General features: G+C 37.6%; 2 protein-coding genes across 6 annotated transcripts in view; both read right to left on the reverse strand.

The window, feature by feature from the left end:
• LOC104611432 (phosphoribulokinase, chloroplastic-like) lies at window positions 1-3,638 on the reverse strand. Its single transcript, XM_010278464.3, has 5 exons — window positions 2,858-3,638; window positions 1,385-1,469; window positions 1,212-1,296; window positions 800-1,044; window positions 1-475 (listed from the first exon to the last, which is right to left on the reverse strand). Exons 1-5 carry the CDS (start codon window positions 3,412-3,414, stop codon window positions 224-226), a joined length of 1,224 nt encoding a protein of 407 aa, XP_010276766.1. The 5' UTR covers window positions 3,415-3,638; the 3' UTR covers window positions 1-223.
• Window positions 3,639-8,919: 5,281 nt separating this feature from the next.
• Window positions 8,920-21,492, reverse strand: part of LOC104611433 (secretory carrier-associated membrane protein 4-like) — a 31,548-nt gene continuing 18,975 nt past the window's right edge. For 4 of the 5 annotated variants that reach the window (XM_010278465.3, XM_088900651.1, XM_088900653.1 and 1 more), the window contains 7 exons: window positions 21,116-21,178; window positions 20,917-21,010; window positions 20,117-20,162; window positions 19,958-20,025; window positions 18,918-18,966; window positions 16,532-16,597; window positions 8,920-9,280 (listed from right to left, as the gene is read on the reverse strand). In XM_010278465.3, coding sequence (XP_010276767.1) covers window positions 9,248-9,280; window positions 16,532-16,597; window positions 18,918-18,966; window positions 19,958-20,025; window positions 20,117-20,162; window positions 20,917-21,010; window positions 21,116-21,178 — 419 coding nt within the window. In that variant the 3' untranslated portion in view covers window positions 8,920-9,247. The remainder of the gene's footprint in view (window positions 9,281-16,531; window positions 16,598-18,917; window positions 18,967-19,957; window positions 20,026-20,116; window positions 20,163-20,916; window positions 21,011-21,115; window positions 21,179-21,492) is intronic. The other variant, XM_088900652.1, reaches the window with a different exon arrangement.

Consider the following 21,492-nt stretch of genomic DNA (forward strand, 5'->3'; position numbering starts at 1 on the left):
TTTGACCCAAAGGTACCAACAACGCTTCCAAATGAAATGTGTTTGATCTTATGAACAGCATTTCATATCTCCTTTGCTCCTTTATGTTACAAATCTCCACAAGGTTACAACAAGAAATACATAAAGAGTGTTCTCAATGTAATGAGGGGCTTACACTCGATGAAGATGAAGAGAAAAAAACCGTGAAGGATGATTGCGCTGACTCCGCACTAAGTCCATTTTATTAGGCTTTGGTTGCTTCTAATGGAGCTGCGGCCTTGCTAGCGACAATCTGCTCGAAAAGGTCTCTTATCTTCAATCCAATTATGGTTTGGAAGAGACCTGTCCCATTGTTACTACCTGGGAAATCTGCATGTTTCAACATTTGCTGTGTAACCTCACCGTAGAATTTTGTAGAGAGGTTGCTCAGATGGCTCTCCACATAAATAAGTTCATCTAATCTGTCAAATTGCCCATCCATCTCCAACACAGACACCTAAAAGAAAGAAAAAGAAAAAAAAAAAAAAAAAAACAATGATCATGAACATTCTGCAATTCTTTGGTTCAACCAGAACTCAACTCTAAGAACTGGAAACTTGTTTTTAAATTGAGACTCTCAGGTGTTTTCTTTCCAGATGTTTGTCTGTATTGTTGTCAACTAAGTTTCAAAGTGTTTGATGTTCTTAAACCCAGAGAAGAAAGGGTATGTATTAAAAGCTAGAGCCATCTGTGCAGATGAGATAGTATTTATTGGCCAGTCTGAGCCTACTGAGTGGTGCCAACTAACAGAATTAAATTTGAGAAAACTGGGATTAGATACCTCATGGCCATAGTAAGTCTCCGGGCCATAGAAGAATTTGATGCCAGGATATGAGCAAGTCAGTTTCCTGCCACAGGGTATCCAGGAAATAGTGGAGCCCTCATCAAATAGGTAAACTGGGCTGAAAAACTTGACCCCTTCTTTCATTATCAACCGAACCCTCAGAACCTTCCCTTCATTATCATCAGGGATAAGTTGGGTGGGCAGGACTTCAATCACTGCATCTGCATATTGCTTCTGTGGGTCTGCATGATGAAACCATAACATCAGACTTGAACATCAGTAGAGAGAAGATGAGAGGTTTCAAGAGCAAAGGAACAGAAATTGTAAATCTTAAATAGCCTGATTTCCTAGTGAACCGATCAAACAACTGAAACAAGCCAAGAGTTAAGATATGGTTATGAAAATTTACCAATGTATGCATCGAAATCCGGCTTTCGGGCTTCAATGCTAGCTTTAATACTTTCAAGACTGTGCCCACGTTCTGCCATGTCCCTCTGCAACTCCATATGGTCAGAGCAAAGAAAATGGACGAGTACTAATCGATATGCCCAACACTTCAGAATGGGATGCTGCATCAGTTACCTGAATTTTCCATGCAAACTTGACCTCATTGCTGATATCCAAGTAGATACTGAAGTCCAGGAGTTCCCTTACACGAGGATCGAACCTAGCAATCAAGAAGACAACTGAGAAATTAGCTTTGTAAAAATGGTGTGAAAAACAAGAAGCTATTCAATTTGGATTTTGGAGTTGCTCATGAGCTGAAATTAGATGCCTGCTCAAATATTAAAACAAGGATTGGTATTAAACATTCATCATGAATTTGTAGTCAAAGACTATTTATATTGAGCTACAAGTAATTTTATATGGGCTACAAAAAGCACCTCAGTGGTCCAGAACAGGACACACATTCGAGAGAGAGAGAGAGAGAGAGGGCAATAACAGAAACTATTGCAGATATTAAGCTATAATATATTTGTTGAACTGAAGATTGATTGAAGTCATTATCTTATAATACTGTCATTAATAAAATAGTGTTGGCAGTAAGGATAATAAAGAAACCATATCTCCACAGAAGCCATAAAAGGCAACAAATTGTCAAGAATGATAAAATAGCAATATGCTAGGCTTGGCCATCATCCACCACTAGGGCCAGCTACAGTCCAAAAAGTTTGCTATTATTCTGATTAAATTAATCCTTCCTGATATAAATGGACTGGTTTCACAATTTTTTTTTGAATGTCTAAAGGTATCTGTGATTGAAAAATTCCTTTTGGATCTGTCGTGGTACTTACTGTGAACCAATAACCACCCTATAGTGCTTAGTGAACCTAAATGCCTAAATTACAGGCAACTCGGTGCTTTCCAAAACCAGTTCTAACATGGGGCGGTTCCAAAACTAGGTTCTATCAGTCTGCTACATGGTTTAGAGAAATCATAGAGGAAACAGAAAGACATACTCGAACCCTAGCATCTAGCAGCTAGGAATTACGAATTCACCTTAATTTAAAGGGTCTGTGTTGACGAAAGAACTACAAAAAGTTTGTGGAACCAGTTATTCTAATTACTTGGTCAAACAAGGCTCAAATCGGACGGCTAAGAATCATTAATTACCCATGGGTCAACTAGACACGTGGCACCAAGCTAAGAGTTGAGAACAACCATCCTATCCATTTGGATGAAGATTTTTTCTTGGTGTGGTTCCGATAGACTGAGGTTGAAGGTGACTGAAAACCCAAGATTGAGAAGCATCTCAATCTCTGTAACAAAATTCAGAAAAAAGTAGTATCTAATGCTGACGGACTGAACAAACTTTCCACTCAGAGCCCTCTTTACAAAATGCAAGAGAGAGAACAGTAAAGCAAAGAGCAACCGCCACCGACCAAAATTTGGAAACAAAGTAGTGAACTGTAATATAATTCAGCTTTAGAGAGAAAAAATAATCCGTCAGAAGCAGGGAAGGGAGAGGAAGAAAACCAGAACTACTGATTTGTGACGGAAAAGAAAAAGGAGAGATGAAAACAAAGAACTTGCACATGAATATTAGAAACTCACATTGGGTGCAGTCCTTCAATGACCAGGATCTTGGGAGGCTTGATAAGCTCAGGTGGATCTAAGAGACCAGTGACATGGTTGTATATAGGCTTCTCAACAGCAATTCCCTCCTTGAGGGCCTTGACCTGCTCATACATGAGATCAAAGTTGTTTGCTTTTGGGTCAAGAGCAGTGACTCCCTTCTCTTTCCTTCCTGTTCTGTCAAGTGAGTGGTAATCATCCAAGCAAATTACAGTAGTCATGTCACTGATCAAGGTATTTGAGTCTGGGTTTCCACCCTTGGGTGGCTCGGCTGCACCACCAAACACACTTGTCAATCTCCTCATGAAGGTACTCTTCCCACATCCCGAGTCTGCTGCTAACCCAATCACAACTGTCTTTGATTCTGCTGAGCATGTGATCTCTGACGAGTTGCTGCTGCCCCTCCTGCTGGTTTTCTTGACGGTGCTGTAAAAGAATACTTGTTTTTGGTGAAAACCCAACTGAGTCTTTGTTGGTGTGGAGATTGAACAGCTTGAGTTCAGAGAATGGGCTGTGTAGACTGTGCACATAGCCATTGTTTCTGTACAGAGGCCTCTTAGAATCTTCTGAGGGGAGAAGTTCTGGGGTCGGTTCTGTGAATTTAGCTGCTTCTATCAAGACACATGAAATGGGGATGGAAGAGATATAGACTAGAGAGAGAGAGAGAGAGAGAGAGAGAGAGAATTGATAGGTGTTTTGGAGGAAAAGAAAAAAAAGATTAATTTTGATTATGGGATACTGAATTGCTGATGGCTGTTTTATATGTGTTCATGACTGCCCCTGGTTTTGGACAAAATTAGAGGGCAAGAGAGGAGACATGGTTGGAGTAAACTTAGGGCGCTGCGAGTAAAGTTGTCCTTTCAATTATTATTTCTTTTTAACCCAAAAAGTATATTTTACTATTTGTTTGTTGATTAGATGATGTTTGTGATGACCAAAGGCGCATGGAGAAGCTTGGTGGTGATTTCCTTCGGTTTGGATATGTGAATGACACATGGCAACAGAAGGGTGGTTGGTTGCAGATGAGATGGGAGAGGATGAGGAGTGAGGGAGCTATGGGGCCATAGAATTCAGTCCAATTCCTTCCTTTCTTGGCTGGGTTCTTCTCCTCATGTTGTTCACTGGTTGTTCTGTGTGTAAGGTTAAGTTTCTGGGACCACCACACTCGGCCAGAGTCTGCAGAGCCACAAAAGACAGTGACCAGAAAACTTCTTTCATGGTTTCTGTAATTCCAGGACTGAGTAGACCTGGAATTGTCCATTAGTGTCCTAGCCCAGTATTGTATTTTAGGATCCATATCTAATTTCTGTTAGTTGCACACTGATTCTAGCCATGTCACTGAGTCATGATTCTCAGGTGCTGAAAACCTTCCAGATGATACAATAGTAAGTCATAAAAATGTCTAACTAATGCAGTTGTTCTGCACATAATATGAACCCTTCACAAGAAATGAAGAAAATAAATGTTCCCTATGATGGATACAAGGCAACTGTTCGATGTAATCCAGATTTTCCAAAGTAAACTGTTGTTGGACCTATTTAATACCAGGTGTATATTAGATTGAACTCCTGTTTCTGACCCAATGTTGCATTGATGATAGTCCCGATGCTGAAGGCAATGAGATAGTGCTGCCACTGGAACGTGCACGCCCGGAGCAATTGGACAAATCCTTCTTTTAAATTGAGATTCAAACACTTCCAGAATTACCATTTAAGCTGGTGCTAAATCAAGATTGGTTCAGATGGAATGGTATTTACTTTAACAATAACAAAACCATATGGGTTAATCCTTCTCTTATTTTTTATGTTTTTTTATTTATTTTTCAAACCATGTAAATTAGTAATGCCGTTGGGGCTGCAAATAAGTCGATCAGATCCGATTTGAATCCGAATGCAATATGGTAAGAATCAGATCGGATACCTCCCTTGGTCTTAATAAATTGGATCAAATAAAAGGTTGATATGTTTAGTTAACGAATCGAATTCAAATATGCCCCAATCCAATCGATTAGTCAATTATATATTATTATTCAAATTTAAATTTGAATCATAATTTTAAAAATTTGATAGATTTTTATTAAATTCAGAATGGTCAGATTTCTTATCAAATCAGACTGGATATACCTTTTACTGAATCCAATCCGATCCGTTTGCAGCCCTAAATGCCATGCCATAGCTTCAAGGGGAATGCTACAGTTGATCAAATTGATACTTCTGCCCTCATCTTGAAAGCAATACAAATTTTTGTAGAGTTCCAGAAATATTAACAGGTCATTTGTATATCTTATAATAGCATATAGATATAGATGTAGAGCTATTAGGTTGGCTAGGTTGAGGTGGATATGCTACAAACAAGACCGTGCACAAGGGGCTATAAAACCGAATTAGGAATAAACATGTCAGCAATCCCACATAGCAATCTTCACACAAACTTCACAATCAGTCCCAGCCATACATGGGAAACATCTCCCATACTTGTGTATTGTTATTTATATGGAGATGCTCTCGATACATGGTGGAATATGCTGTGAGGTGGGTATGAGGTGCGTTATATGAAAATTCTTTATATATGAGGAACCCATGGTTTTCGAACCACCATTTATTTGGATGGTCGGACCATTCAGTTTAGGAATCATTCAGGCAATCGGTTTCGTTTTACCCCAAACCCGGTCTTTGACCAAAAATCATTAAAAAACTCAGCAATCCATTGACCCGGGCATTAAACCGTCGATCCATGGACCTATTCAACAATTTTTTGCCATTTTTTATTTTAAATTTTTTATTAAAACGGGCCATCTGTTTGAACCAGACGATCAGACCATCAACCTGAAAACTGATGGTCAGAATGGTTTCATTTCCGGATCATTTTTTAAAACCATGTGAGGAACAAATCCCGATTGGGTACTACAACATTCAACCAGTGATTTTCTTTTTCCAAGCTTATTTGGCTAAACCAGACTGAGCAAGAGCTTGGGTAGCCCTAGCCCAGGCTCGGTTTAAGTGGGGATTCCACGTTGAAAAATTGCTTTGGTGCCCAGTGGGATCCAGATGAACAAGAACAAAGGCATGTACAGCGAGCACCATCTGCATCAATTGTTTGTGTATTCACTCTTAATTGGTTGCATAGGTCCTTGTACATGCCTTTGTAGTTCATCCTGTACCATCCTCCGTCGTTACTGGCTAAATCCTTAAATTTGATAAGGCTTTTGGTTGGTTGTAGGTGTCAATTAACCTTCAAACCAAACATAGTGTTCACTTGTAATGTGTACTACTGTACAAGTAACAAAAGAAAATAATAATAATAATAATAATATCTTTGAATAGCAGTTACGTAAACCTGCACTACGATTTTGCCTTTCGGTCTATCTATTAATTTATTCACCCCTTATAGTTTAGACCTTAGAGTTAATTACTTATTCCACTTTTCCATTGCCATGCCATCAATTTACTATATTTTTTCAATAAAGAAACATTAAATAACATTTATAACTCTTTAAAAGTTCAATTATACCTTAGACAAAAAAAAATCCTATTTGTATTTTTTTAAGGGATTAATGAACGATTCTTTCCTGCTGTGGGAATGAAAAGTCGAAAACCGATTCAAGAAAAATAAAATAAATTTCAAATCTAAAATGACAAGACTGCATTTTTAGTGTTTATAAAGGAGTACTTTTATTCATGGTTTTCAAAACTGGAAAGGACCGGACGGTCGGATCAGAAAAATCGGGTGACCGGTTCTCTTTTTTCCCAAAATCGGATTTTTTCCAAAAAAATGTTGATTTGGTCAGCAAACCGCTGATTTGGGCATTCGGAGAACCGTTCAATGGTTTACACCATTTTTTTATTTTTTAATTCTTTAATTTTTTAATTTTTGTTAGAAAGTGTCGGCCATTCGGTTCAAACAGTTGGACTGTTTGACCCAGGAACCGGACCCCTAACTGATTCATTGTTCGGATCAGTTTTAAAAACCTTGCTTTTATCAATTGCAAACACATATTTTGGAATCAAACTAATATTTATTAGGGTAAATTGCTGAAACCTCTCCTGAAGTTTGGTAATTACAGTCATTTCCCTTTTTTGACGCAGTTACAAGTAGATCCCCCATGTTAAAATATTTTAACAAGAGGCACAAAAATGTCTAAAATACCCATGCAATTAATATTGAGGCTGATTTCTACATAAAAAAAAAAAACAATACAAATTTTATGGACAACAAAAGAAAGAGAGTTCAAAGTAGCAACGATGGAAATCCAGGCCATTCTGGTATAGGCGGTATCTTCAGGGATGAGGAAGGTAGAATCATTGCTATGTTCTCAAGACCTATAGGCTGGGGGGACTCATTGAGAGCTGAAATCTTGGCAGCTCTAGAAGGATTTAAAAGAGCTAAACAACTGAATATTAGTAAGTTGTTGGTGGAAGGAGATTCTCAGTTGATTATTAAATGGTTGCAGAAGGAAGTGTCCAGTTTGTGGAAGTTCTCTAATGAAAGAAAGAAAATTACTCAATTAACTCAGAATATGTCTGTAAGGGTTCAATGGGCCAAGAGGTGCACTAACTCCATGGCTGATACCTTGGCCAAACAGGGGTTGGGAAGAACAAATATTTTTTGGGCTATATTGTAATATGTTTTTTCAGTTTGTTAGGGAGGGTTAAGTCTTTTTACCCCTCCTTCCTGGTTGTAATTTCTATCTCTCTTTTTATAAAATTTCTGTTATTGATAAAAAAAATATGAAGGGCAAATTCAGAAAATAAATCAATTTCAAAAAAGAGAGTGAAAGGACTTAAGGCAGTGATTGATATGAAGAGAAATTTTGGAAAATAATTTTTTCAGTGAAAAAGTAACTGCATGGGTATTTTGGACATTTTTATACCTCTTATTAGAGGATTCTTACTGAGGAGGACTACTTACAACTATATCAAAAAGTTCAAGAGAGATGATTGCAATTATCAAACTTTAGGGGATGTTTCAGCATTTTGCCCTATTTATTATTAAGGATATTTTGGTAAAATATTTAGCTCTGTCTCTGTTAATAAACCTGAAAAATAATTTGATTGTAAAATCCTTTCGTTTTTTATATTATATTGAAGTATCCAAGTGACATAAATATGGCTGCTCACACCTTAGCTCAAAATGCTATTTAAGTATCCAAGTGGCATTCAGAGGGATGCCAAGTGACCATCTCAGGCTATTTTCAGCTACTGTTAATCGGCAAGAGTAAAGCAATTCAAGAATAGTTTTATCTTTTATGTTGGTTCTCAATTCAAATAGTCCAATCACCATATTCAAACCAGATTGAGAAAACCAATTTGATTTTGCTTTTCAAAAGTTAAAAAAAAAAAAAGAAAACTCTTTGTTGCCGGAAGGAGTTTGACCAATCAACGCCGTCCCAAGTGAATTTGATAAATAATCATTACCACTTTGATTGGTTATCAGTTTTTTCGACATCATACCTTTCCGGTATCATAGATTCATCACATTGTGGAACACACTGAATAATTAGAAATTGACGATTATTGGGCAGAGACCGGATGCTCCAAAGACCAAACCAGACAATCAACACTGCGTCAACCAACTTTGCAAGCATACCGCCATGCACACGCTCGACGCTCCACTATTTAGGGACCCCTTCGAGCTACAGCGTAATTTGCGTGGGCAAAGAAATTTCGATCAACATCTTTCTCCATTTAAGCCATAAGCCTATCAGCAACTAACCTACCACCACCAGTCATTTGGAAGCCGGAGCCCATTGATTAAACAGCATAAAGACCAACTAAGATGACAAACCAAACACTAGTGAAGGGACCTTACCACACTGTACTAGGTTAGCGTTCCATGGGTTTTGGTACGTAGTGCAATGCACATGCTGATTGATCTGTGAACTTTCGATGTTTCAATCAACTGGAGGGATCTGAGATCCACATATATCTCCTGACCTTCAAAATAGTCCAGCCAGATCATCACAATCTCCACATAAGATCATCCAAACACAAGTTGGTCTTCAGCGGAGACAGATGGGAAAACACCCGATCACAGAATAAGAGTGAAACAGAAACTTGAGGGAAGTTCATTCTCTCATATTTTCTATCAAACGAACACAGCTTAGAGTACACTGAATGGTAAAAGAGAAGCACAAAAGAGAGATGAGTTCTTACAATATATGGGAACCTAGAAGATATATTATATATATAGCACACCTACCTAAGAATGTTACTCGGTGTGCATCAATAATTCATCAAACACAAATAAAACGGGTAAAATGTAAAAAAAAATATATATATATATATATATAAAAAAAGGGTTAAGTCGGGACACCACAAGCAGCAGCTACAGTAGAACATTCAATTGGTATATTGATCATTGAATCGGTTTTCACTTCTGCCCTCTGAAATACATGTAAATTTTCTGCAAGAACCAAGGAAAAAGTCAACCTTTGCAAACAGATGCGAGTGAGAAAGGTAAGTTAGCAATTGTTACACAGTACTAAAGCACACGTACACTAAAAATTTGGCTCAACAAAGAATAGAGTCACACACATGATGCATCATCTTCTTGTATGGTACCCAAGCAAGGAATGAATATATTAACATACTGTTGAATTTGGGATAAACTCTTACATATTATTAATTTCTGAACATGCTTTAAAGTTCATTTGGAAGCCGGCTTTATGCTGTTTAAAGTTCAGAAGCAATGCATTCTTGGCCTTTTTCCTTGCTGCACAACTTTTTTGGAAGTTTCTGTCGCTTTTAGAGCAAATCGTTTCAAAGGGAGAAAGAAAGTGATGGGGATTATTCTACTCCTTTGAATAGACGGAAGGAAGCCAACCAGGAAGTTTTATGTTGGCAGGATGACAATTCTTGGGAGTTGGGCTGATTTGGCATGAAAGGATTTTTTTTTTTTTTGTCATTTTAATTTGTGTAGTGGAGCCTGGTTGGGAGCCATTTCAACTTTCGTAGTCCTGGGTTAGATAGACAAGAAATTATAAACCTATCAAAAGATGACAAAAATATAGCACAACTATGTTGTTAACAAGCTTGACCCTGCAGAAAGACCAATCTAGAAAATAGTAGGGACTAGGGAATACAATGTTGTCAGACTCAACATGTATAAAAAATAAAAATAAAAATGGTTCTAGATTATCTTTCTGAAGCTATTTAGATCAAAATAAGCATAAAACAATAAACACTAGATGTTGCAGCTATTAGCACGTAGACCTGTTCACAGGTCGGGTTCAGGCCAGGCTTTGCCTCTTTAATTCATATTTCCTGAATAGTAAATTAATATTTGATAATTGTTAGAATGTTAGAGTTATGTTCGGCTGATAAGAGTTCTTATTAGCCCATTCTTATGTTTAACTTATCTTGTAACTGGGCTTGTGTTAATGGGCCTAATCTTGTTTAATGATTCAAGTCATCTGGGTGTCCCATCACTAATCAGGGGCATCCCAGTAATTTCTTGTACCTTGTACTATATTCATCTATAAATAAAGGACTGGTCGACTGGCTAGTACAGTTCGACATTCTCTTCAGTTCTGTGGTTTTCTTCTCTTCCTTGCTACTTCGAGTATAGCTCTTCAGATTACATGGTATCAGAGCATTAGCTCCTACTTGGTTTCAGCAGGCGCACTCTCTTCTCTTGCTGTCTTTTCATCTGCTATCTTCCTTTTCTGGGTTGCTGCAGTGAAGACCTAGGAGTGTAAGAGAGTAAAGCAAGTTCGAACCTAGGGTTTCTCTTGGTTGTAGGACTCAAGGGAAGTAAGACCCAGAAGTAGATGTCCTACTAGATTTTCTCTAGCAAATAGTAGCTATTGGGCTACTAAGAGAGGTCTGTATGGGACAGACCTACTTGAGGACTGATTTCAGCAGTCCTAGCACTAGCCGAAAGGGGGAGAGCTTCCTCTACAGTTGCAGCTTCGTGCTCCAGCAAGACTTGCGCAGAACAAGTGGTAAAGACTTAGCCTTCTCTACAGTTGCAGCTTCGTGCCCCAGCAGGACTTGGGCAGAACTGTGGTAACTTCAGTTACAGATTTTCTTCAGTCCTAAACAGCACTGCACAGTACCCGAACTGTGAACACTTCTACCAGCACTGTGAACACTGTGACCACTTCGGCCAGTCCTAAACAGAACCACCTACAGCACTGTGAACAACTCTTGGACTGAAGTCAGGATGTCCTCACTATCCGGTGAAGTTTCCTCTAGAGATAACAGACCAGTTATAAGGTCCTCAAACCTGGAAAACCCTAATCTGCACAGCTTGCAGATTACAAGTGTGCTGCTAGATGAGCATAACTTCAGAGAGTGGTCTGTCTCAGCAATGCTGTTCATTACCTCTCGTGAGCTCACAGGCTATTTGGATGGAGACAAGAAACAACCAGAAATTGGCAGTCCTGAATACACTGTGTGGCGCAAGGAAAATGCCACAGTCATGTCTTGGTTGCTGGCCTCTATGACTCCTAGGGTGGCCAGAACTGTTCATCACTTCCCCACAGCTGCTAAAATTTGGGAGTGGTCATGAGTATGGGGGCCTCTACTATTTTGATGAAGATGTCAACTCAGCCTTGCAAGCTTCTACTACTAGTCCGGAAAGTGTGGAGTCAATAGCTAGGCTGCACTTGTGGCATGCTAGGCTAGGTCATTTGTCCTTTTCTTCCTTAGCAATGTTGTTTCCCGAATTATGTAAGGGCATTCCGAGTCAGAGTTTAGCTTGTGATGTGTGTCAAATGTCAAAACAATGTAGATCAATGTATCCAATTTCTAGTAATGAAATTCAAGCCCCTTTTGATTTGGTTCATTCTGATGTTTGCGGTCCTTCACCCATTGTTTCCATTGATGGCTTTCGTTACTTTATCAGTTTTATTGACCATTATTCTCGGTGCACTTGGATTTATCTATTGAAAGGGCGTGAAAAAGTTCCCCGGATAACTATGATGTTTTGCAAGATGGTTGAAACACAATTTGATAAAAAGATCAAGCAATTCCGTTCAGACAATGCAGCTGAATACTTTGAAAGATCCTTGAACTCATTCATGGAAGATGCAGGCATGTTACATCAATCATCATGTGCTTACACCCCTCAGCAAAATGGGGTCGTTGAGCACAAGAACAGGCATCTATTGGAGACAGCTCGAGCCCTTCTTTTTCAGCACAATGTGCCCAAGCAATATTGGTCTCAAGTTGTTCTCACTACATCATACCTGATAAATCGGATGCCATCTAAGGTACTGGGTATGAAGACCCCTTTCTCTGTTTTGTGTCCCACTCTTTCAGAATTTCCTCTTCCCCCGCGGGTTTTTGGTTGTACATGCTTCATACATGTGAAGGATCCAAAGAAGACCAAACTGGATCCTAAGGCTACAAAGGGAATATTTTTGGGGTACTCTCCTACACAGAAGGGGTATAAGTGTTATGATCCTGTCTCCAAGAAAAAATATGTCACCAGGGATGTAGTTTTTTTTGAGTCTCAACCCTATTTCTAGTCTTCTCAGAATCCTCTTCAGGGGGAGAGTAGTGGGTTGGAAGAGGATTCTCATTCTCCCTTCTTTTTTGTTCCCATTTCATCACCTTCCACTACTACTAGCTGTAACATTCCGAGTCAACCTAGTGAGACTTCCACTGTGCCAGTTGCTTCTCCAGATTCGGCTGATGCTTCTGAAGGTTCCAGTAAACAAGAGAAAGAGATACTTACATACAGTAGAAGGAAGAAGGCCCCTCAACCTCATGATTGCAACCAATTGAACTCAGATCAATCTGTCTCTGCAATCCAAGGTAATTCTGACTCACTCAATTCAGATTTGGATCTTCCTATTGCTCTCCGTAAGCCTGTCCGTTCTTGTACCACTCGGCATCCCATAGCCGATTATGTTTCTTACTCACACTTATCCCCTGCCTATCATTCCTTTGTCTGCTCTTTCCTCTGTATGTGTCCCTTCCAGGTATTCAGAGGCGGCATCTGATCCAAGGTGGAAAGAAGCCATGAATGAGGAGATGAAAGCCCTAATGAAAGCAAGGACATAGGAATTGGTGGACCTACCAGAGGGGAAAGGCACTGTTGGGTGCAAGTGGGTATTTACAGTAAAGCACAAGGAAGATGGGTCAATTGAGAGGTACAAGGCCAGACTTGTGGCAAAGGGATTTACACAAAATGAAGGAATTGACTACAAGGAAGCCTTTGCCCCAGTAGCAAAGCTCAACACAATCAGGGTTCTACTGTCACTAGCAGCAAAATTCTCTTGGGAACTTCATCAGCTGGATGTGAAGAATGCCTTCCTAAATGGTGATCTTCATGAAGAGGTATTCATGGAACCCCCACCTGGATATGATGTTGGAAAGAAGGTTTATAAACTAAGGAAAGCATTATATGGTTTGAAGCGATCTCCTCGGGCATGGTTTGAGAGACTTTGTTTGGCCATGAAGAAAGTAGGGTACACTCAGAGCAGTGCAGATCATACATTGTTTACAAGGAGACAGGATGACAAACTTACAGCACTCATTGTGTATGTGGATGATATGGTGATTACTGGAAATGATGTGAAAGAGATGAAGAGGCTGAAGGAGTTCTTAGCTTCAGAATTTGAGATCAAAGACCTGGGAAATCTGAGATACTTTCTTGGAATTGAAGTTGCTAGATCAAGAGAAGGAATCTACATATGTCAAAGAAAGTATGTGCTAGATCTCCTAGAGGAAACAGGCATGATAGGGTGCAGGCCAGCAGACACTCCAATAGAACCAAGCCATGGATTACAAGAATCAATGGGTGAGGAATACTGTGATAAGGAAAGGTACCAAAAGTTGGTAGGAAAACTGATATACTTATCCCTTACTCGGCCAGACATTGCCTATGCAGTGCATGTTGTCAGTCAATTCATGCACTCACCAAAGACCCCTCATATAAGAGCAGTGGAAAGAATCCTCAGATACTTGAAGACTTGCCCAGGGAAAGGAATTCTATTTAGAAAAAACAACAGACTTGAAATTGAAGCCTACACTGATGCGGATTGGGCTGGATCTGTTGGAGACAGAAAATCAACCTCAGGTTACTGTACATTCTTGGGAGGAAACCTAGTCACATGGCGCAGTAAGAAGCAGAATGTTGTGGCTAGATCAAGTGCAGAAGCAGAATACCGGGCTATGGCACACGGGGTTGCTGAACTCTTATGGCTCAGGACTCTCCTTAATGAGCTTGGTATCAAGACTGAGGGTCCTCTCAAGCTGTATTGTGATAATAAAGCTGCTATCAACATTGCCAACAATCCTGCGCAGCATGACAGGACAAAACATATTGAAATTGATCGACACTTTGTCAGAGAGAGAATTATTTCAGGAGAACTTTGTGTGCCTTATACTCCATCAGAGATGCAGATTGCAGATGTATTAACTAAAGGGCTGGCATCAACGAAGTTTAGGGACATACTTGGCAAGCTAAACATGATTGATATCCATGCTTAGCTTGAGGGGGAGTGTTAGAATGTTAGAGTTATGTTCGGCTGATAAGAGTTCTTAAAAGCCCATTCTTATGTTTAACTTATCTTGTAACTGGGCTTGTGTTAATGGGCCTAATCCTGTTTAATGATTTAAGTCATCTGGGTGTCCCATCACTAATCAGGGGCATCCCAATAATTTCTTGTACCTTGTACTATATTCATCTATAAATAAAGGACTGGTCGACTGGCTAGTACAGTTCGACATTCTCTTCAGTTCTGTGGTTTTCTTCTCTTCCTTGCTACTTCGAGTATAGCTCTTCAGATTACAATAATAATTTAATAAACAGATATATGTTATATATATTTGTTATATATAACTAATGTATATTTTTATTATATATAATAGTATCGGGTCAGGCTTAGGCCGGGCCGGGCTTATTCGAGAAAGCCCAAGCCCACAGGCCTGAAATTTTATCCAAGCCCAAAAAATATCAGGTCAGGTCGGGCCGACCCGTCAAGCTAACCAGCACATGAACAGGTCTATTAACAAGGATTAAAGTATTGGCATCGAGTATTGTATGGAACAACTAGGATACGGATACGCTTTGGAAACACATAGATACAGACGAAAAATATGGAAATGCTTGGATACGCTAGGGAAACACATAAAAATTTCTTAATACATTAATAATGTTAAATTTAAGGTCAAATAATGTATAAATACATAGAAAATGTATATTTTAATGGTGTATATGAAAAAATGTATTGCAATAAATATAATAGGATGCATAGATATCATACAATTTTATTCATAATGTATCAATCAAGAGTCCAAAATGCAAAACATAATTTCCTATTATATTTCAATTATTATACCAATTATTTTTACTTTTTTTACATTAACAAAGAGGTCAACTGAAATATATCAAATCTATTAAAATTTCTAAGATACATATCATATGCAAATTCATAAATTTTAATTACTAAAATGATTATTCCATTATTAATAATTTTATTTCTATACTTTTTTAAAGTTAAAAAACTTTTTATATGAATGTAGATTAGTAGATTTGATAGATTCAATTTAATATTATATTTTTGAATATTTTGTAAACAATTTTTTATTTTCTAAATAATAAATATGATTTTATTTAATGTAAATTATATATATAATATATATACATAAGATACACATCATGTGCAAATTTATAAATTTTAAGTACTAAAATAATTATTCTCTTACTAATATTATATTTGTATAATTTTTTTGAGATTCAAATAATATTTTGAGATAAATGTGGATTTGACATACTATTTATTCTATTATTTTATAAAATACTGATTTTAAGTATTACTTTTTTAATTTTTAGTTGGAATTAACTTTATTATGTATTATTTATTTGAATTGCATTTAAACAATAAAGTAACAAAATTTATTTTATTTTACTCATAAACACAAAAGATGAAGTAGCATAATGGCTTGATGGATGCGAACGTTAAGAGCTTTCTTTGGTCCAAACTCGGGTTTGAATCCTTACTGGTCTCTTTTTAGTAGAAGGGTGTGCACATGTGCATTCACGTCTCGTGGGTAGCATATCGATGTATATCAGTCTGTGTCAATATGTATTGGCTGATACAATACGATACGGACCGATACACACCTGTATCGGTCCAATACGCACAACTGGCAAGACACACCTCCAATTGTAGCATATCCCATGCCAAACACTAACGAAACCGATACAATATGTCTCGTATCAGACGTATCGTATCAATATTTCAATCAAGGTTCAAAGTATCGACACGTATCGGCCGACCGATACGTATCGTGCCAATGGCTTCCCGATACGCCCCTCCAGGGGTTGTATCGGGTCAGACCATGGTTCAGAGGGTATCCGGGACTTAAACCGACCCCTCTGAACCGGTTTTGAAAAAATAAAAATAAATAAAACATAAAAAAAGCACCAATACGGCGTATCGGCCTATGTCGATACTTTGAACCTTGATTTCAATCCTTGTCTATTAGTACGTATTTGGGATCTGTTTGACCAAATCAACATTTCTAAGAACCAAGCAATCAAAGACCATTTTGTTTCCAGTTCCCAGTTCAAACTTTAGACTATAAAATCCAGTTCAAGTCTAACAAAACTGATGGAATATAACTTGACAAATTAAAAGGAAAATCAAATAGCACCAAAAGATATAAATAGAACAGTGGCAATGGTTCTAGCTCTGACCTGAAGTACCCACAAGCTCAGGAGTGACTCCAAACAAAACAACCCAAATCCAATAAGGTAGAAAATCTGCAGAGAAACAACATTAATTATATCCCAGCATTACTTGGAACAACACCCATGGTTTAAATAAACCACACTACTGAGTGAACGAGAACAAAGAGAACTTCAAAAGACAAGGATGGTTAAGTGGTTAGTAGGTCCAATCTTTAACACTTCTAACATTGTTTAGCTAAGAAAGTAAGAATGATTAAGGTTTTTTACATACATCAGAAACAACCTTCCCAGATTTTAATTCAGATTACATGTTTACAACATCAGAATACAATTCAAACAGTCTCCTAAAACTCAACCCAGAGGAAGATCTACTCCCAAAAACTTTGGGGACACCTAAACCAAGTCTACAATTTAGTGCCAATATCAGCATATAACATGTCAACATTCCTCTTTTTTTCCATCAAACAATCCTTTATTCCTCTCTCTGAGGTTACTGCAGCAGACTGCAAAAAGAAATGCAACTCCAAAAGAGTTTAGCTAGGGGTGCAAGTTGGGCCGAGTTAGGTCGGGTTGGGGTCAACCATAACTCAACCTGAGTTGAACCCCCAACCCTAACCCTATGGTTGGGTGGGTTGGCACCTGATTTTTTTACTTATTTCTGCTATAATCATCTTATTTCTTAGATTTAAGATCAATGGATTAAGGCTAGCTCACTTTAGCATTATAATATATACAAAGACGTAGTTATAGTGCATTAGAAGTAGTATACTTGTACTAGGAAATTTTGCCTTTAATTTTAGAATTGTTGATACATACATATTCATATGAAGAAAAATTAGGTTTAGGTTCAGGTTGGGTGAGTTTGCCCAAGGTCTCAACCCATAACCCAATCTGAATTTAAGTCAGGTTCATAATTTTCAACCGTAACCCTAAGATGAGCTGAACCCAACCTGACTTTTTTCATGTTGGATTTGGATTAGCTTCAGGATAACCCAGACCAAGTTGCAACCCTAAAATTGGCCTTTTTAGATCCTTGTATGTGTGACCACTGACTGACCACAAAGAAAAGATACCTGAATTGCAAGGTTTGAAGATTTGTAATCAAAATTGAGAAAAGAAGCTCCAAAAGAAATTCACCACACTGCATGAGATAAATGCCTAGTGTCTTTGCAATTATTGCACATGTAACATAAACTTTTCATCTTAAATTCCCTCTTCAAATGATCAATTGTGAGAATACAAGGTCAACAACCATGTAAATGCTTCCACTCCAGAGGTAATGGGATTTGTCCCTTTGTCCCAAATCCCCCTGATATCAATCTCCACCAGCATCATAGCAAGACTTAAACGTAAACTGACCATTGCAGTGTTCTTTCCACCATCCAGCATCACTATCATAAGGAGAAACTTGTTCAGCTTCAGGTTTTCTAAGAAAACAAATGTGCTTCTCAAGCTCCCAATCCAAAAAATGTCCTCTAAATGTTGGGCACCAAAACACCTGATTACATCAGTTCAAAATACTGACTAATAGTATTAGAACTAAACCTATATAATCTTGTGCATAGCTCACATAACTTCCCCACCTAACTCCATTGTCCAATCATATTCCCATAATCTTGTTCTTGATCCCTCCCCCACTTCAAATTTAGTAAACCCTGCAGAAGACTGCTAAAATTTCATAATCTCCTTGCAAACACACCTCTTTGTAGGTTTGTTTACCTCTTTCTCCTTGTTGGTTTCTCCCGCCTCATAAAGGGGAAAGGATTCATATAAAATCACTTCTTTAAATCCAAAATAAAACGCATTCCTTTCCCCAGCATTAAGGTTATCACATTAAGACAATGAGAAATACCAGTTCAATCTTTAATTACAAAGTATAGCTACAGTTTAGAGATACTAAACCAATTAGATTTCTATGCTATAAATCCCTAAGCGTGTGGCCTTGGATGAACTAATTGTGTCCAACAAGTTTGCAAATACTGGATAGCGAATTGAAAAGGAACACATTTTTAATGGCTCTTCTGTTCATAGTTGTGTTCATAGTTGGTAATTTCCATGAAGTCCCCTACACTTGAATTGAATCCCAGAATTTTTTTCTCAGTAACATGACCAAATGAAATGCATCAAAATAACAAAAAGAGTGAGAGCAAGCTGCAATATCTGTAAAAGACTTCCTAGGCTAGGATTACATAATTCCAATAAAATATTAACGATACTTCGGTCAAAATATTCCATTAGTTAATATTCTAGGAAATATAGCCAGAAAAACTGATGATTTGCATTGTAAACTTATTTTTTGTAGAAATAAGATATATTTCAACTGAAATTGCATTGTACAAGTACTATTTCAGGTTACTAAGTTGAAAAGATGTGTACACATTAAATAACTTACCCCCACCAATACATGGTCTGAGAAGACATCAATTGCAGCAAGTATACCCCTGAGATTGGAAAGAAAAGTTCACTTCAGTTTTCATGAATTAGGTGATCTGAGCTGATGATTCTGTGGTACAAAGAACAAAAAGATAAAAAATATAGCATGAGAACAGACCATGGCCTTGACCACAAGCACTCATGGAAAATAAATATCCAGCTCTCTGTATTCCTTCTTTTTTTTTGGGGGGGGGAGGGGGGAGGTTAAGGTTTCATGCAAGTATTTGTTTCTTTAAATAAAATTATTTTATCATCTTCAATTTGTTAGCCACAAATTCCTATCATACTTTGTTATGTCTAAACTCTCAACAGTACAGGGAGATTTTTTTCTCAAGAATCCTAGGATAACAAAATGTGCAAAGAGAGACTTGATCTAACTGGACAACTTCTTGGGAGGAGAAACACTCATCTTCCAAAATGTCATTATTTATTTATTCCTAGTCATTCCAACCAAAGGCAAAGGGATGCATATGGCTAAGGATACATCTGTTGATGCTCAAACTCATCATCAAGCTGTGATGAGCAAATGAACACTGTTCTGTTAGATATCACAAGTTCCAGAAATATCTAATAGAGCCTACATCTTGCTAATACTTACTCAGTAACATTTATCTTAATACATAAACTAATAGAAAACGAAAATAAAAACATCCAAACATTTTGTTTACAATTTTTGCATCGATTAGATGAGTTATTTCCCAAAACACATGAATAAGAAGGACTAAGTGCAGATTAACAACAAATATGACAGGTAAACTGGAAACAACTCCTATGTTAGTCATTTAATGCCAATTTCCTCAAGGAAATGCAGTAAAAACCTGATGTTATAAATCTACATGCAAAAGATTGCCATTTTACAGTTATTTATTCAGTTGGAAGACGTAACAATATTTCCTTCTCTCTACAACTCCAGATCAAAAGGCTAAATACTACCTTACAAATTCAATTTCCTCTCAATTAGAGAAAAGAAAAGGAAAGAAGAATAACAACAAAACTTACGTCAATGATTTCCCATGAAAGACGATTGGAGGGGCTATAGCAGAAAATATACAAAAACCAATGTGGAGCTGCACCACAGTCATACCATTAGCACAAGGACAAAAACTCATCAAAGAGAAGAGAAATGCTAACCAGATGTTAAAACATGTAGAAACTCACCAAGTAAAATAGGAAAAACCATCCAAACTTCAGTGCACTATCAGTCCTGTCAAACAGAAACAAGTAGTGATCATGAAAAAGTTAAATCCATACAGCCACACCATGCAGAAAACTTAATCTGTGTCTCCTATCTCAGCAGACACATTAACTACTAGAAGTTAAAACAGGCCCTATGATATTATAGGACTTCTTATCCTCTTCTTTTATACATTTTAATATATATTTAACAATAAATTTTCCGTTACAATCTAAAAAGCATTGGCCCCACAAGATCTGAATCATCCTCTGAAATCAAAAGGCACTAACGGTTTGGTCTAAGGATAAAACCAAGGACCTTAGGTAGGCCTCCACCAATAGGAGAACATTTTGCAGAAGGGGGAAGGGGTGACATGCAGTTGAGGAATGAATTCAGGAGATTTAAACGGCTGTAAAGGGACATGTCAATCCGTGTGAGATGGGTGAGGAGATCTGCCAACAGCTTGGCAGACAGCTTAGCTAAGCAAGGATTCAAAGAACACATGTTTTGGGCTCATTTGTAAATTTGTTTTGGATTGGTTTACTAAAGCTGGATTCTTTCACGACTTCTTGTATCCATAATTTGTTTTCTAATTAATGAAATTATTTCTGTGTTGCTGATCAAAAAAATTAAAAAAAGAGAACATTCTAACATGGAAACTCTAGCCACTAACAGTTTGGTCTAAGAAGAATGAACACTAGCTCTAAGGTGCTCTATATATAACATCCTCTAGCACAGACAGCAAAATGATCCAGAAAGATGGGTGAATAATTGGGAAAGTTACCTCATAGCACGATAAAGAGGCCTGTACCATAGGACATATGAAAGAGGACAACCAAGTAAAGCATAGATTGTTGCAAGGAAAAAGATTTTGACACCTGCAGATCATAAACCCTATTCTCAGGAGCTTCCAATTAAACAAAATTTATCAAAATAACTCTCTCAAGTGTAATGAATACTTGTTGTTAACCAGAACAACTTACCTCCGCCCTTAATCCAACATACAACCACAGCAAGAATATTGAACACAAGACAAAGAACTATACCTGCAAGAAAACTATTAACAATTATTTACTCTTGAAACATGGTTGTAGGGAAGTTATATTATGGAAAGGAAAATTATTACAAACAGGTAAACAGTAAACTTCACATATCCTTTGACTAAGAAAACTAGATGCATCACTTATTAACATGAAACTATACAACTGTAGAACTGGATAATAGCAACAAAAATTCTAGAATACTACTTCAGAGGTAAGTAACAACCCCATCTTCAATGGGCATAGTTTTTTTTTTTTTTTTTGATCAATAACACATTTCATTAATCAATCAGAAATATTAATTACAAACAAGGAGATAA

This window comes from Nelumbo nucifera, chromosome 3 (assembly GCF_055504915.1).
Source record: "Nelumbo nucifera cultivar China Antique chromosome 3, China Antique-T2T, whole genome shotgun sequence".
Taxonomy (NCBI): Eukaryota; Viridiplantae; Streptophyta; class Magnoliopsida; order Proteales; family Nelumbonaceae; genus Nelumbo; species Nelumbo nucifera.